At 41.2% G+C, this 17,833-nt stretch overlaps 1 protein-coding gene across 1 annotated transcript in view; it reads right to left on the bottom strand.

Annotated features, from left to right (window-relative positions):
* RYR3 (ryanodine receptor 3) overlaps positions 1-17,833 on the bottom strand; it is a 420,504-nt gene that overhangs the window by 199,392 nt on the left and 203,279 nt on the right. Inside the window, exons 39-43 of the mRNA XM_078391770.1 lie at positions 12,101-12,374; positions 10,850-10,964; positions 6,948-7,077; positions 2,695-2,798; positions 1,425-1,560 (exon numbers count right to left, since the gene is read on the bottom strand). Coding sequence (XP_078247896.1) covers positions 1,425-1,560; positions 2,695-2,798; positions 6,948-7,077; positions 10,850-10,964; positions 12,101-12,374 — 759 coding nt within the window. The remainder of the gene's footprint in view (positions 1-1,424; positions 1,561-2,694; positions 2,799-6,947; positions 7,078-10,849; positions 10,965-12,100; positions 12,375-17,833) is intronic.

Genomic DNA, 17,833 nt, shown 5'->3' on the forward strand with positions numbered 1-17,833 from the left:
AATATCCAACATATTCCAGGAAAATTGAATATAGTAGCAGATAGTCTTTCTAGAATGTATGAAGAAGAAAACTCATGCAACACTGAGCGTTGACTTAGATATCTGATGTAATTTCATAGAATGTAGTGTTTCATTATTTCATATATACTTTTGTAGTAGAGTTTTGATATATAACATGTTTTATATTTTCTTAATTCCTTGTATCAAATTACTATAAATTAGATAAGTAGACTAATCTGAATTTCTGTGTAATTTCGGGGGGCGTGTGAGGAATTAAGTTAGGCAGCAAGAACTTTCACCTAGTTTTTTCTGCACATTGCTTATCTGGTAACTGGGAAAAAAAAATATAGCTGGCCGAAGGGAGTGGGAGTTTCCCTAGATAAAAAGACAGTTTAAAAAACAGCAAGAGGAGAGTTCGTTTTTGCTGCTGAGAGGAAGAAGACAAGATGGAGATTTATGATGGACTGAAGAAACATTTACATGATTGATTTTATAGTCGTTGCTGAAATATCCCTACAACTAAAAAACTTCTGTGCTTTACCAGCTGTATTCAAGGACGTGAGATAATAATTTTTTTTATTTAGAGAATGTGTTTAAGTATTTTTCTAGAGAAATGCAATGAAGGGGAGGGAAACTGCTTAGAGTAAAAAAATTGTACAAATATCTATTTATATTATATTAGAGTTATGTTGATTTAATTCTTTAATAAATACTTCTGTCTATTTGACAGTTTAAAATTATGTTCTTTCCTGACCAAACCGAATGCATTTTGAGTACTGAATTTACGCTACCTAATTAATTGATGATTCAGCCCAACCAATTAAAATCTTATATGTCTGTGTTGTGTTATTTAAAATCAAGTGGGCTTTTTGAAACAGACAAGAGTAAAGCTCCTAACTGTTTGTATTTGGGCTGACGGACAGCAGAGAGAGGGGATTGCTTTGTTTGTTTATCAAATCCCTACTTGTGCTTCTCTAATTACTTTATTACAGCTTCTTAGGAACTGAATGAAGTAAATAAGAGTCGTTATACCCCCCTCCCCCAAAAAAGGATCAAAACTCATGAGGAGTAACTCAGAAACATTTTGCTGGTGTGACTGCAGCCTCAGATTCCAAAAAAGGAAAAGAAAAGTTTGCCCTGTGATGATATCTGATGATATCTTCAGCATTCTACTACAAAACTTATACAAACAGTATTTCAGCTAAGAATCTTCTTAGTCCTTAAAGTCTCATACTGGTCTTTGCTATACTGTATATATAACTGCAGTTCTCTTCAGAACTTTAGAAACTATTCTCAATCTTTTTTTTTGTGAAAGGAAGGAATATTTTTGTGAACATACACTTTCTGAGAATTAAGTCTGTGATCAAGATTCGATCACAGAAGGGTTGCAGATTCCTGTTTTTCAATTCAGTATTTAAACTTACCATTAACAAAAACAGCAAACCGTAAGAAGGAAAGATATCGTTCGCCCTCTATTGGATTCCAACCAGTATCAGGATAGCCTGCTGCTAATAGCATTGCGCAACTCTGAAGGCCACAACCAGCCAAGTAGGTCACAACCTGTACAATACAAATGCTGGTATCATCTACTGTAGTGTTGGTCCCAAGAAATCAAAAACACTAAGCAATATATTGGAAACTTAGAGAAGTTACAAAAATATGAAACAAATAGATTTAATTAAACAGGCAGTGGCATAACTGACAACTGGTGATAACCCAACCAGAAGAAAGGATTTATCTGCAGAACGAAACAGTCTCAGTTCATAAACACAGAAGTACTTACTGCCAGGAAGACCTCAGATTAAAAATTCAGAGCAGAAGTAGATGTTATAGATAGCTCATAGTCACAGCAAAAAGCACTTTAGTGTTGAAGAGAGGTGACTGAGGCAGCCTTTCGGATTTGCAAAATCAGACTTCAGAGTAATCTCACGTATTAAATCCTGAACAATCACCAAAGCAGACCCACTCCTCTAAGTGACAGATTCTCATTAGTTAGAGATGATTTTCTTCTTCCAATAATGAATTATTTTTAGTGTCTACCTTTCTCCTCAGAAAACACATGTACTGTACTGATTTTCTGTTGCCAGAAAAATCAGTTCTGATATTACTGACAATGCTGTGTGAGGATTAAGAAACTGAGTTCACACAAACGTTTTTCTCTCTTTAAAAATGGTGATCAGCAGAAGCAGGCTTGTGGGAGTCTGAAGTACTCACTAAATGGCACTCCAAATATGCATCAGCACTTGACCTGGTCAAATACAGCTGGGCTTAACCCACTCCTGAGAGCCACCAACGTCACTTTCACAGAGCTTGAGAGCAGCACACCCAAATGACATTTACTTGTAACTTGTATTTTTGGTGGAAATAAGAGCATTTAACATTTCAAAAATAATGTAAAGATCAATAATCTAACCTCTCTTTTTTAACATAAGTGATGTTTCATTACTACTTATTATTTTTAAAAATTATTCCAAGTTTGCCCTTTCCCCACATGTATTTCACAAACTTATATCCATGAACACATTTAAACAAACCATCACTGTTTCTTTTTGCACAGGTTCAGAGTGAGTAGGCTGTGGTAAAACAATAAAGAGTAATAATTTCTTTAGTGAAAACTAAGCCTTGTTAAATGGAAGAAAATATAATTGAAAGTACAAGAGAGAAAGAGAGAAAATAAAGACTGTAAATAATTACTTTTTCCAGGTCTGGCTCCTCCAGTGCAAGTGCAAGCTCGTTATTGTCCATTACAGATGCAGCTGCTACATCTAGTGGAGTGGAACCCCTCATAGAAGGCGAGGCTTGAAAAAAAAAGACATTACAATGTCTTCCAGTTAAAATAATACTTCAGTGATGTTTTACTTATACAGCAGAGGGCAGCAGTTACATTACACTTTGGACAAAACTCAAATACGTTTTGTACATTTTAGAATTCTGTACTTCAGCATAGCATGACTCAGATTCTGTGGCTGTAAATTAAGCGTCATTAAGGCTGATGATTTTAGAATGAGACTAGGAAGTGCAGCAATGAAGGAACTGCAAAAGTTTATCCACTCTTCTGTTTCTGATCACTATGTATGGGTATGCAAGCTGACAGGAAAAATTGATTTGTTTGAAGTGCTGGACAGCAGATATGCAGAAAGACAAACTAGTAGGTCCTATATTAAATCCACCCTGAACTATTTCTGGAGACAAAAATGTTGAAACTGAGGCTGTACTACTTTGAATACATAATGAGATGACAGGATTCTCTGGGAAAGACAATAATACTAGGAAATGTAGAAGGCACCAGAAGAGGAAGATCAAATAAGACATGGGCGGACTCCCTTGTGAGAGAATCAGATGAATTATGTCAGGGGTCCCCAACCCCCGGTCCGCGGCCTGGTGCCGGTCCGTGGGCATGCCAGAACTGGGCCGCGGACTCGGATCTCCGCCCCCCCACCATCCCCCCGCACCCCTTGCAAGTGCCCCTTTCCTGCGTGGAAGCCGTCCCGGGGCAGCTCACCCAAGAACCGCTGACAGCCGACCACCGGGATCGGCACTGCCCCACCCAGGGCTAGCGGCTGGGCAGGACCATGTGCGCGCGCGATCCTGCTTCCTGCCCGGCCAACTCTTCCCAGGCAGGAAAAGTGGGCCAGGCCTAGCCGCACTGCTGCTCATTCCTGGAACTTCTGAGGTTTCGGGAGAGCGGTTTCCTGCTGCCGCCCCCCAGTGCAGTTTGCCTTCCAGGACCTCCCATTGGGGCCTGGCTCCCGCCCTTCCTTATGGTGGCCTTGCTCGGCTGCCCTCGCCTCCTCCTTCTCTAGCAGAGGAAGTTTCCCGTGCCGCCGGAGCCCTGCTTCCCTTGCCGACAGATGGCACGCAGCCCCTCGGGCAGGGACGGGGGACGCGCCTATCTTGGCCCCGAGATGCAGCCCATGTGGTTGCTAGAGCAGCGTATGTATGTGTGTGTGTGTGTCCGTGCGTGCGCGCACGCCCAAATTCGGGCAGCTCGCATGAAGGAAGCGGTGGCTCTTTCTAACATGACCTACCCGGCTAACAGCAGCAGATGCTGCTCCCACCCCATGCCCCCCGGCCCTGCCAGCCCCTGGGATCAAGCAGGTTTTGCAAAACAAGCGAACAGCCTGATAACTGCCATAAATTCCAGGGGCTGGCTGAATGTCTTCGCTGCAGAGGAAGCCCTTTTACTCATACAGAGACCGAAAAGCGGCCACCAAAGCGGGGAGGGGGGGAGGGCAGAGGGCTGGGAGGCTCCAACAAGACCGGTTTTAAAGAGACAGCAGCTTTTTTCTGCTTTCTGCCTTCTTTCGTTCCTCGGGTTCAGCAACCCACATGTAGAGAAGGGGGACCTTAGCGTGCAGCCACAACCCTCCACTTCAGCAGGCAGGGAGCAGGTTTAAAGGCACTCACCCTGCAACCACGGCACGGAAGAAAGGGAAGAAAGCTGCAGTCTCTTTAAAACCGGGCTTGTTGGGATCTCCCAGCCCTCGGCCCCCATCCCCTCCCCGCTTTGGTGGTCGCTTTTCACTCCCTCTGCAGCAAAAAATAAAAATGCCTGCCCACTGGAGGCGGAGGGGGGGAGGAAGAGTCAAGGTGGGGCTGTTCCTGCTCTAGGAACCACAAGGGCCACATCTTGGGGCCAAGGTAGGCGCAGGCTGGAGCCGGAGCGGAGGGCGACGACTTCGCTTCCTCCCAAGAAATGTTGCCCCGCTGGTGGGGGATGAAGCCAGACCGAGTAAGCCCGGCACTTCCGATCCTCTATGTGGGGGTGAGCAGCAAGGCTCTTCCAGGATGCGCCCTTCAAATTCAGGATCGCCCAAGAGGTAAGCGTGTCATACACGCGCCAGGGACTTGTCACGCTTGTGCGCATGCGCACAAGCGTGACATGCCCCCCCACAAGCGTGACACGCCCACATGTGAGTGTAGGGATGTCCCCGCCCCCCAACCGGTCCGCGCACAGAGCCTGCACCCTCCCAACCAGTCCGCGGTTGGAAAAAGGCTGGTGACCGCTGAATTATGTCATACTTCTCCAGGGTGCTCCAGGTGGCATTTATTTATTTATTTATTTATTTATTTATTTATTTATTTATTTATTTGATTTGATTTGATTTGATTTGATTTGATTTGATTTGATTTGATTTGATTTGATTTGATTTGTATCCCGCCCATTTGGTCTGGTCGACCACTCTGGGCGGTTTATCTACCTGAGAAAGATTTGTTTTGCTTTGTTCCAGGACTTACCACACAGAGCCATAGGCATTCCACTCCTAATGGCTCACTAGCAGAGATTCTCATGAGAACTGAAAGGAGGGGGCTGAGAGAAGTTACATTTGGAGTGTGAAGTTATTCGAAATGTTCCGTTTCTGAAAAATTATTGTTGCTGATGATTTCATCAGTCTTAATGCTAAGTAATTCACACAACAAGATTTTGGCCGATGTCTCAGTTTATAGAGCAGATTCCAAAACCTTTTCTTCTTTGACTCATTCTTACTTATTGATCCTAGAGTCACATTGTATTCTTTGCATCTGTACAAAAGGTATGCCACTTTAAATGGCAAATGGTTTGTCACTTTATAAAATTCAGTTGGGAGTTTGTTTATGTATCCATTTTACACTGAGTTTCTTTTGAAAATACCACAGTGGTTTACAAAAAAACATGCAGAGAACTCCACTATTAGATTTTTAAATATATTTAAATGGCAAAAAATAACTATTTTAATTTTTTTCTTCAACTTATAAAATCTAAATAAAACTACACATTTTCAATATTTAACAGAAAAAATATTGTCAATGCAAATAAAAGTCAAATCAAAATCATAACAAAATCAAAGCATAATGGATAATAACAAAGGATATGAATCTTGCTGCGTCTTATTTTGTCCAAGAAGCACAGGGGAAAAAACTATTTTTCTTTTCTCCCTGAGATCATCTTGTAACCACATCACCCAGGAGAGAAACTTGCTGAAACATACGAACATAAGAAGAGCCCTGCTGGACCAGGCCAAGGGCCGATTTACTCCAGCTTCCTGGATCTCACAGTGGCCCTAGCAGATGCCTCTGGGAGGACACGAGACAACTAGATAACTGTCTCCTGATACCCCTCCTCTGCATCTGGCATTTGGAGGTACCTTCCTTTTAATCCTGAAGATTGTACATCCCCATCGTGGCTTCTAACCAGCAATTGACTTTTCCTCCAGGAATCTGTCCAATTCCCTTTTAAAGGCATCTAGGCCAGATGCCATCACCACATCCTGTGGCAAGGAGTTCCACAGACTAACACCACACTCGGTAAAGAAATCTTGGCACACTGGGCTGACACTTTCATTGAGCTGTCCACCAGCACACCAAGATCTCTTTCGTGATCCGTCACAGAGGGCTCTGAATCCATCAGCTGATAAAGTTTTGATTTTTTTTTTTGCCCCAATGTGCATTACTTTACATTTTCTTCTACTGAAACGCATTTGCCATTTTCCTGTCCATTCTCCCACTTTGGAGAAATCCTTCTGGAGCTCTTCACAATCCCTTCTGGTCTTCACCACCTGGAAAAGATTTTACGGAAGGACCTCTCCTTGCCCTTTAAAGCCACTGATGTCCAGAAAATCTCAGGGAGTATTTCTGGACATGTGCAGGAATTATTAATGTTTACTCTGTGGGGAAATGGCAAACCTCTGTGCAGGAATTGTCACTTCCTGTGTGGAATTTGGTCATTCCTGCACAGGATTTCAACTTCAGGAAACAAAAAAGGGAAATGAACAAAAGCCTCCTTGCAGAGAGATAGGGAAATTCTCCTTGGTCAGTCAAAGTCTCGTGAAGATTTCTCCACATTGACAAAATTGGGAAGAAGCACAGAGAACAAGATATTTAGTGAAAATTTGTCAAGTTCCTAATTATAAACCAGACCTGTGATATGGCAAGTGTAGGTAAATTATTATTAAAATTATAGAACATACCAAGTCCCACACTGCTATTTTCAAGCAAGTAGCTGAGATGCTCAAACATGGCTTTTTGGTTCTGGCGACTGATTCGACAGAAATAGCACAAGAACCGACAACAACTTGCAACCATTTTGGGGAAAGCAATCTGTGAGAGAAGAAAAGGTTGTTAGATGGCAGAAGTTACTAATTCTGGTTAAGTCCCTCATGATTTATTATATGCAACTGACAGAATCTACTGCACAGATACATTTTCCCTTGACAACAATGGAGAAACTCATTGTAGAACTCCATGAGAGTGATGGGTGCATGGATCCTGAGTTGTCCTTCCGCAAAGGCTCCACTGGTGTGTGCATTCATGTGTATGGAGTAGGTGATTTACGCCCATTTTCCTCCTACCAGAATTCTTTAGCATCATTTCCAACACCATTCCAGAGGCATCTTCAGCACTCCAGAGCAAATCTTCAGGAAGTACAGGGTTACAGGAAATTGTTTCTATTTCAACATATGCTATCTTGTTTTTGTGCTATCTGTTGTTGTTGTTTTAATTATGCTAAAATCAATCACTTGAAATCTTTCATCCTCATCTGTTTATGATTTATAGGAAAGGGTTTTTTGAAAAAGCATTCCATGTTTTATCCCCTGCTGTTGATTTATGCATCAAAGTTGATAATAGCCCACTAAGAGATTGAGAAACAAAGCAAAATGTGCTTTATATATCACCCTATAGTGCTTAAAGCATTCTCTGGGTAATTTACGACTTCATTATGCAGGCTACACATTGCCCTGCCCCTCGTGAGCTGGGTACTCATTTTGCCTACCCAAGAAGGATGGAAGACTCAGCCAACCTCAAGCCGGCTACCTGAGCTCATTGGGATCGAACTCAGGTCATGAGCAGAGTCTTGACTGCACTACTGCAGTTCAATCACTGTACCATGAGGCTCTGGAGCATGAGGAAACAAGGGCTCATGGTTTCTGTTGCTCTTCTAGAAAATTAGGCCTTGCAATTTGTGCTTAGGACTAGAGGACTGGAAGAAAAGGGAGAAAGTGCCCACAGTAGCACCCACCTGCACCTCATTTTGGGAGAGAGGAAATTTCAAGGCCAGTTTGCTCTGGTTCCTTGGTACAGGTCTAATTACCAGAATGGTTTCAGCTGAGTTGGGGAGTAGGGAGAAGTTATTATTACGATTAGTTTTATTATTTTATTATTTATTATTTTATTAAGTTACTCTTTTCTTCACGAAAGTCTGGGAAGAAAAGTTGCTTACTTTAGCCTAGTTATCTTTCAGGAGAATGCTATGTTCATTTGTTGCCCTGCTGTATGACTTGCACTCCGCCTATGCTCTGGAAATGTGTTGAAGCAATGCCAAGATATATTAGCTTAAGTTAGCTAACTTTCTTTCTTTCTTTTCTTTCATTGTTCCTGCCTCAAACCTTTTGCTTGCTTATTCCCCCCCCCCCCCGATCTTTAACTAACAATGATTTGATAATTTGAGGAAGACAGTTGGTGATACTAAAACCAGGCCTAGTCTCAACCTTCTATCGAGAACCTGTAGATATTTTTTATATTCTTACCTTTCAGAGTTAGTGTAAGAATTAAAGTGCTTAACCCTGTGGATTTTTTGGTAACTCCCTGGAAGCACACTACTTAGTCAGAAAGGACTAAGGTGTTGTGAGGGTACTGGACAGGAGGATTCTTGGCCCTACAATCAGCACATTAGGAAAGACAGGGTAGTGTGGCTAGGTGGATACTGCGGCCCCTCTGTCTTGGCATGATCTTGACACAGCCCTTGATACATTTTACCTTGTTAAAGCTAATAAAAGAAATATAACTTCCCAAACTTTCTTAATGGGAAGAAATATCTCAATTTTTATGTATTTCTCTAGATATGCAAAATTCGTAATTATATTAACAACTGCACTTTTGCGTATACTAATAAAAAGTAGAAGAACTGGATGGCTTGCTTGTATCTTTCTCAGTTATCAGCCTGTCTTTTGTGTGTGTGTGTGTGTGTGAGAGAGAGAGGGCTGCTTAGTTTTATGAACAGAAAAGGTGCCACAATAATTGTTCATAAACTGTGCAAAGCACAACAGGGAAAAACTGTTTGATACTGAAGATTAAATTGTTTTTGATGTGGGACAAGTTTGTGTATCCTCTACAGAGTATTTATACAGTCTGTCTTGAACATAATAGAAACTTCCATAACAAGAATTTAACACCCATACTCAGGGCAAATTAGACTGTTCTCAGAGTGAAGAGCTGTAATATCAAGTAAGTATATTGGGAAAAAATAGGGCAGTTTTTTTCAAAGAAGACAGGGAAGAAAAGAACCCTGCAAAAATTGTGAATATGTGGAAGAATTCTAATGAAAACATGAATAGAACAACCCTGTAAACAATACATGTTATAATCCAGCTCAGTGGAACAGTTACAGAAAATAACTACACCAAAGATGCCTTTTATGAACAGCTTGGAGGTTCCATGGAATTTTTTTTCCTGAAAAGCATCTCAAACAAGCATCCATCTGTACAGTAGCCATTTTACTTCAATGAATATTATTGTTCACATCAATTAAAAATAAATCAACAACAAGCCATTTTAGGTACTGCATTAAATTAATTAGTCCTCTCGACATTTAAGAGGTGTGCAATTTTCAACTGGCTATTGCCAAACTAACATTACAAGAAAAATTAAGATAAAAATTAAGGCATAAACAGTTGTGCTTATGAAAATATAATGAAGGCTAGCCAGTTTGCTGATACAAGAGCTGAGCAAGTGCAAAAAATGCAGAGTGCAGCAAGTACGAAAGACATGCATTAAAACTATTGTTCTCTTCTTTTTGTCAACCACTATTCAAATTACTCAAAATGATTAAGCAAATTTCCATAATAATGCTAGTGCCACTCTCTCATTGACTGAACATCCACTGTACTATACTTGTGCACTGGTATGAGCAACTCTCTTCACCACCGGTAGTATTCCTATAGCCATGTTTCACCCCTACAGTTCCCTTTCTTCTTCTCAACTTATTATATCTCCTACAAGGGAAGGGTGCAAAGCCTTTTACTGGGGTTCCTCTGTCTATCAGCCAAATCACAACTTTGCACACACCATTAGCATGGTTGAGAAACTCATAAATATTTCTACATTTTCATGTGTGTACTAAGAGAAGTGAAAACTAGTAATTTCTGCTGAATACTAAAAGTACGAGAATGTTACATCTAAGCCATTTGTCTCTTGGCAGGCATGTCTGGGTCAGTGCTCAAAACCATTAGTGATTTTCTTCTGTCATCTAATAACATTTCTTATACACATTTGTCTGCTTAAGTCATTCAAGTGTCAGACAGAAGACTACCATGGTAATTTTCAGGTTCTCAAAATACCATCTGTAAGGCAAAACTGTTTAAACACATTGCACCAAATAATCATGATATTTTACAATTCTTTATAACAACATACATACATATGTGTGAGGTTTGGAATAAGTTCAAGAAAATAAATACTCTTGGAATGTGGACATATAGAAGAATCTTTTGCATCCCATGGATTGATACCGTAAAGAAAAAAGAGTTATTTCTTTGGATAGAAAAACAAAAAGAAACTGAGTTGATTATTAGCCTAAGTGGCATAAAACAGAGAAGATTGCCAGAATTCCCTATTTTAAATCATGAGACTTTTTCCAGACTTCATTAGGCAAAATTGAGGAATAACACGTGGTCATGTCTTTTTGGAAAACTTCCCAACTTCATTTACATGCTTGATCTTGATAGTCCTCCTTGCCTGAAGCAACAGTCATAGTGAATAGACCAGATAGGCCACATTATATCCTGCCCATATTTAAACCACCATACTGTTTCACGTATAATTTCTTCTAGCTATAAATGGGTCACTGCAGAAGAATAAATACTTGGGAAATTACCTGAGATTTGTCTCCTCCAAGAACATTTACCATTACTTCCATAACTGTCTCATGCATGCCAAGGACTCTCATTAGGTTAGGATGCTGATAAAATACTTTGTTGTTCATTATTTCTCTAAGTGGGATGAGGAAAAAAAAGAAATATAACAAAGGGAATACCATGAAATGCATTTTTGGATGTCATAATTCTAGACCAATTATACAGGTAAGGATACTTATATTCCAATTCTAACATGTGCCTAATTTAGCCCATAGCCCAGTGGCAATCCACATGCTCTGCACAGAAAATGTCCACATAAGACAGGGATGGATGACATGAAATCTCCAGGCTGCAAACAGCCTCCAGGGGTCCAAACATTGCCCTCATCTCCCTCAGATTCCAGAATCCTTTAAAAATGGGGAAAATGAAGATTTTTTTTTTAAATCACCTTGTGCCCTTTAAGGGTGGTGGTGGTGCAATATGGGTTCCACTACTCATATTTTTAATTAAATAAATATTTTTGGCCCATTAAAAGATGTAAGGAAGCTTTCTGAGCCCCCATTTTAAAATAACACAAAGCAGCTGAGAGCAGAAATGACTATGGCCTTTCAAGCTCTAGGGCTTGACATATGTGACCCCTCAGACCTTTGGATGTTCCCATGTCAATGTAACACCTTCTCAATGTTCTATAGAAAAACATTATAAGTGAAGAGCAAGACCGGATGAGACCTTTGCAAAAGACAGAGCAAATAATATCAATCAACATGGACCAATAGGCTGACTTTGTGGAAAGTCTATTTATGTGCTCAACAGCTGCTAAAAGAAAATAGAGTTTGTATTCATGAAGGCTTTCACGCCGGGATCTAATGGTTATTCTGGGTTTTTCGGGCTCTTTGGCCCTGTTCCGAAGGTTGTTCTTCCTAACATTTCACCAGTCTCTGTGGCCGGTATCTTCAGAGGACAGGAGTAGCACTCTGTGCTCTGGTGCAGTTTGTTTGGGAGTTGCTAAATACTCAACTCCCAAACAAACTGCACCAGAGCACAGAGTGTTACTCCAGATGCTGGCCACAGAGACTGGCGAAACGTTAGGAAGAGCAACCTTCAGAACACAGCCAAAGAGCCCAAAACAACCAAAATAGAGTTTATTCACCAAATATAACTCAGCCCAAATAATAGCGTTCTACTATAACCAAGGATCAGCAAGTAAAGAATTATTTCTAGTCTTAAAATTGCATTTAAGGCTTTAAAAGAAAGGGATGTTCATTGCATACCCTAGGCCATTAATCATAAGCAATTCTTCTTCTTTTCCCATTCTGACACTGAGAAGGGAGCGAATTTGACCAAGTGCGGCTAATAAGTTGATTGTATCTTGCACAGAAGCAGCACTTATAGTATAGGACTTCCTCAGCGCCATCAGCAGCTCACCAATGCTGTCATATTGCCGTCGAAGAAGGTTAAACATAATGCGGACTAATTCTGGATCTTGGATCTGATCTTCTTGCGCCCAGCGAACCATAGTCTGTGATATCAGCTCCTTCAACGTAGCTGCAGTGAGGGATGGTAAAGGAGTGAGAAAAAGAAAAGGCAAACCACTGAAAGGATGGTAAGATTAGTATTAAATAACCTTGTCACTCAGCAACGATTAAAAAGAAACAGACCAGTAAGATTTCTGGAAATTATACATACAGAAGCTGCGGTCGTCAGCTGGCAGCTATCACTTCCTTCATTCCTCATGTTCCCTGACAAGCTCTGTATTATGTGTTGTCAAGTCACATTCAAATTATGGTGATCCCAAAAGGGTTTTTAAGCTATGTGGCATATTTAATGAGTGATTTTACAACTGCCACCCATCACCACCATCATCCACGTTTCCAAGCTCGGAAGTGAACCCAGGCCTCCTGAGTCCTTGTCTCTCACTCTATCCTCTACACATTACACTGGTTCTCTTGACAAAGCTAAATGGTGCTATATAAAAACAGTTCTGATTGGGTTCTTGGGTTGCTCTGTGCCATCCCTTAACATTTTTACCATCGCAGAAGAGTTTCGGATGCATTATCTGTAGCCCCTTACTCTTCCCTAGTCTGGCAGTGAGTTCTCGGTTTCTGAATATCACCTTTCCTTTCTCCAACAAATTTTAGTGCAGAATTAGCCAAGAGTACGACTTGTTAATTTTGTTATCATGTCATATAATCTTGTCCCCAAATCCAGGTTTGCAATCCCATTTCAAAACACAGGTTCTGATTCTGGTTTGTCCATTGTTTGTCCATTGAATGCCATCTATCATACATGTACTTGCTATTAACCCATATAATAAAGTCTAAACTGACCTGTTTAGCTGCAGGACTGTTTTGATCAGACTAATTGAGAGTTTTTTGAACATCAGGACCTGGAGATGTTCATGGACGGTGTCATGTGTTACACAGTCGTGCCCCGCTTAACGATTACCCCGTATAACAACAAATACGCTTCATGATGATGTTTTTGCGATTTTGCTGGAACGAATTAACATTGTTAAGCGAGGCACCACTGTACTGGAAGCTGCATAAATACTGTCACAGTGGACAAACAGATCCGGGTCTACCCCAATCAGAAGCCCTGGATGACTAAGGGAGTACAGCAGCTGTTAGGGGAAAGGAACATTGCCTTGAGGTCTGGTGACAGGGCCATTTATAGTATGGCCCGTGCTAACCTAAGAAGAGGCATCAGAGAGACCAAGTTAGACTATAAAAGGAGGACTGAGGACCATCTGGACAGTAGTAATAGCAGGCAAGGGTGGCAAGGAATCCAGCATCTTACTATAAGGCCAATACTGGAGCTGTGGTGGGTAATGCAGCATTGGCAGAGGAACAGAACATCTTTTTTGCTCAGTTTGGAGGGGAAACATCAACCAGGGCTGTTTTTCAGTCCCCAGCTCATAGCAATTTCATTCTTAAAGTGGAAGAGCATGAGGTGAGGTGCGTGCTGAAAGCTGTCAATCCAAGGAAGGCTGCTGGACCTCATGGCATGCCTGGACGAGTGTTGAAGGATTGTGCGAACCAGCTGGCCAGAGTTTTCACTAGAATATCTAACCAGTCTTTGCTACAATCAAGTGTTCCATCTTGTCTGAAGCGTTCCACTATTGTTCCTGTGCCCAAGAAATCTCACATTACCAGTATAAATGATTACCGACCGGTTGCACTCACTTCAGTAGTGATGAAATGTTTTTAAAAACTGGTTCGAAGTCATATTACATCATCTCTCCCCCAGAATTTTGATACCAACCAGTTTGCATATAGAGCAAATAGATCAACGGAAGATGCCGTAGCTCCAGTCCTTCATACTGCATTGTCACATGTGGAGCAGCAGGGGAACTATGTACGGCTGCTTTTTATGGACTTCAGCTCAGCATTTAATACCATCCTGCCTCAGAGGCTGGTGGTTAAACTAAGAGATTTGGGACTTCCATATTGCATTTGCATGTGGATAGACAGTTGTTTGTCTGAACAATCAGAGGGTTAGAATAGGTCAAAATATATCTACGGTTCTCAGCCTTACTATTGGTTCACCGCAAGGCTGTGTGCTGAGTCCCCTGCTCTATACCCTATATACATATGATTGTATTTCTACTTATAACAGCCATACCACTGTTAAGTTCACAGATGATACCTCAGTAGTAGGGCTCATCTCAGAGGAGAATGACTCTGCTTATAGGGACGAGGTGGAATGATTAGTAAAATGGTGTAGTGAGAATAACTTGTTTCTAAATACTTCAAAAACTAGGGAGCCTGTAATAGATTATAGGAAGAAGGGGATAGATATTCCATCATTATCCATCAGTGGAGACTAGATAGAAAGACTGAGGGTTTTTCAGTTTTTGGGTGTCCATATTGAGGAGATATGTCCTGGAGAGTAAATACCTCAGAGGTACTGAAAAAGGCTCAACAAAGATTGTCCTTTCTAAGGATGCTTAGGAAGAATAACATCACTCAGAGACTGTTGGTGTCCTTTTATCGATGCTCAATACAAAATATATTGTCATACTATAAGTGCATCTGTGGGCTGTACAGTGGCCCAGAGAAAATCACTCCAGAGAGTGATTAATACAGCACAGAAGATTGTTGAGTATCCCCTCCCCACCTTGGAGGAACTGTACAGGTCCCACTGTCTTAAAAAAGCACAAAATATTATAAAGGGGACTTCCCACCCTGAACACCCTTTGCTTGAACTACTGCCATCAGGAAGAGGATAGAGATCTATTAAAACAAGGACAAATAGATTTAAAAACATTTTTTATCCAAGGGCGACATCTTTGCTAAATTCAGTTAATATTTAATCTGATTTATTGTAGGGTTGCATGTGAATGTATTTTGATGCACTGTCTGGATCGCACTCTGGTGATTTTGTTGCACAAGCAATGACAAAGTGTTATTCTATTCTATTTATTCCAACCTGACCAGAGTACAGGTTGCTGTCCTCTGAAGATGACGGCCACAGAGACTGGCAAAACATCAGGAAGAACAACCTTCAGAACACGGCCAAAGAGCCCGAAAAACCCAGAACAACCATTATTCCAAAATACTTTGCCCAGTTTAGTGTGTGTATGCCTGTAACCTCTTTCTTTAATGGCAATCTTTTACTACTAGTGTTGTCAATCCTGCTGTACATGTTGAGCTCTATAAGAAGGCACTGGCCACTGTTTCAATCTTCTCTTTATTTTTTTTTTCAATTAGTTAATTATTCCCCTGTTGACCTCTGATTTCTTAGATGATGTAGAAGATAAATCTTGTTTTTCCTTATTTGATGTTCTCTTCTGTTTCTTTCCACGGATTATCATTGTAGTTCTCTTTTCCTTTCTGCACCAGAAACTGAAAAGTTACTTTGGTAATCCCAACCCTTTTCCTGTCACTCTTAACTTTTGCTTCTTCACTGTTGCTAATACAGTGGTGCCTCGCTTTACGGGCACCCCGTTTAACGACGAATCCGCATAGTGATGAAGATTTTGCGATCATTTTTGCGATCGCATTGCGATGTTCCCTATGGGGGAAAATCGCTTTGCGATGTTCCCTATGGGGGAAAATCGCAATCATCCCGAAGCCCTGCCGATCAGCTGGGCGAAAATGTGGGCTTCGGGATGATGGGGAGAAGCGCTTCTCCCCATCATCCTGAAGCCCCGCCGATCAGCTGTGCGAAAAGGGGGTGTTTGCGATGATCACGTGGAAGCGATCATCGCAAACACCCCGTTTTTGCAAAGCTGATCGGCGGTTCCAAAATGGCTGCCGGAAAAACAAAATGGCAACCGCTGTTTGGCCTCACTTTAGAGGCACCGAAAATGGCTGCCCCTATGGAGGATCTTCGCATAAGGTCAGTTTTTGAGCCCACAGGAACGCATTAAACATGGTTTAATGCTTTTCTATGGGCTTTTAAAAATCGCTTAGTGACGAAATCCCTTAACAATGTTTTTCCTGGAATGGATTAATGTCACTAAGCAAGGCACCACTGTACTTCTAATAATTTGCAAGGTGACCGTTACATGATATCACCAGTATGTTATGTTCAGTATCTCCATTTCCAATAACGTATTGCCTAGTTTCTCTCTCTTGTTTATACAGATTGGTGCCTTCCAGGCTTTCACAAAAATCTTTGTCCTACTTCACATCCAGATTTGAATGATGCCGAAGGCCTTAGAGCAGGGGTCCCCAACCTTTTTCACCCCACAGACAGGCTGGGGAAGGCATGGCATCCCCCGTACTCGTGCATTTGCACGGATGAGCTCTCCCTCACGTGCGCATGTGCATGCGCAAACAGCAGTGTGGCGCTTGTGCGGGCGCTCTCGTACTCATGAACAAATGGCTGCACAGCGACCACACAGGCCTGTCTCCGTGGCCTGGTGCAGCTCAGGCCATGGACTGGCACCAGGCCATGGACCGGGGGTTGGGGATATCTGCCTTAGAGGGTAACAAGCATATTTAATTGCTCAGGATATGATTAATTATATGGGTCCCTGCTCACTTAGTATACTGATGTTTCTATTAGATCTGCCTAAGAAGGCATCATGATTTTCACCTCTCCTACAACCAAATCCTGCACATATATTCATAAATAATTTCAATTCAGTTGTATGAGGCTTACTCCCAGAAAAAAATGTGTATAGGACTGCAGCCACATACTTTTGTATTCTTCTTGCTTTCACTGCCACTGGGATTTTTAGTACAAACAACAAAGCTGTTCTACTAACTGAAATCTCACAACAACTAATGAAGAGATGCTAAAAGCAGGCAGACACTATTAAAGCAAATTACTGTCTTGGGATGAATGCAAAATAAATAAATTCCTCCATCTATCTTAGTGGCTTTTTATTTCCAATTAGACCACTAGGGTATGCTCTTCCGTTATACACTCTACTTTGTTTGCTTTGCAAAAAGTAAACAATAACAAATGCAAACATATGTTCAGTCTACAGCTGCCTCTAACAACTCACTTGAGCCTTGTGGCGCCGTTGTTAAACTGCTGTACTGCAGCCAAAATTGTGCTCATGACCTGGGGTTCAATCCCAGGTAGCCGGCTCAAGGTTGACTCAGCCTTCTGAGGTCGGTAAAATGAGTACCCAGCTGGGGGGGAGGGGTAATGTGTAGACTGCATAATTAACTTATAAACCACCCAAAGAGTGCTTGAACTGCTATGGGGCGATATATAAGCAGTACGCTTTGCTTGTTTTGCTTTTAATGTCTTCAGTCCTATATAAAATCTTAGGAACTCTTTAACTAGCCAAGACAAGTTTTCCTATCTGCATATTTCAGCAAGAAATTCACCATAATTATTTTGTTATACATCTTTTCTTCTCCACAGACTGCTTTAAAAACATGTTGCCAAAATGTAGAGTCTGAAATTTTACGAAGTTTTTAATGCATTTTTTCAACTAAATTTGCATTTACAACAAAATAAAACAGCTGTGGTTTAAAGAAAAAATTTTTTAAAGGATGCACAGAATTGATGCACCAATGGGTTTATTCAATCAATCAGCACAC

Source organism: Pogona vitticeps, chromosome 1 (assembly GCF_051106095.1).
Source record: "Pogona vitticeps strain Pit_001003342236 chromosome 1, PviZW2.1, whole genome shotgun sequence".
Classification (NCBI taxonomy): domain Eukaryota; kingdom Metazoa; phylum Chordata; class Lepidosauria; order Squamata; family Agamidae; genus Pogona; species Pogona vitticeps.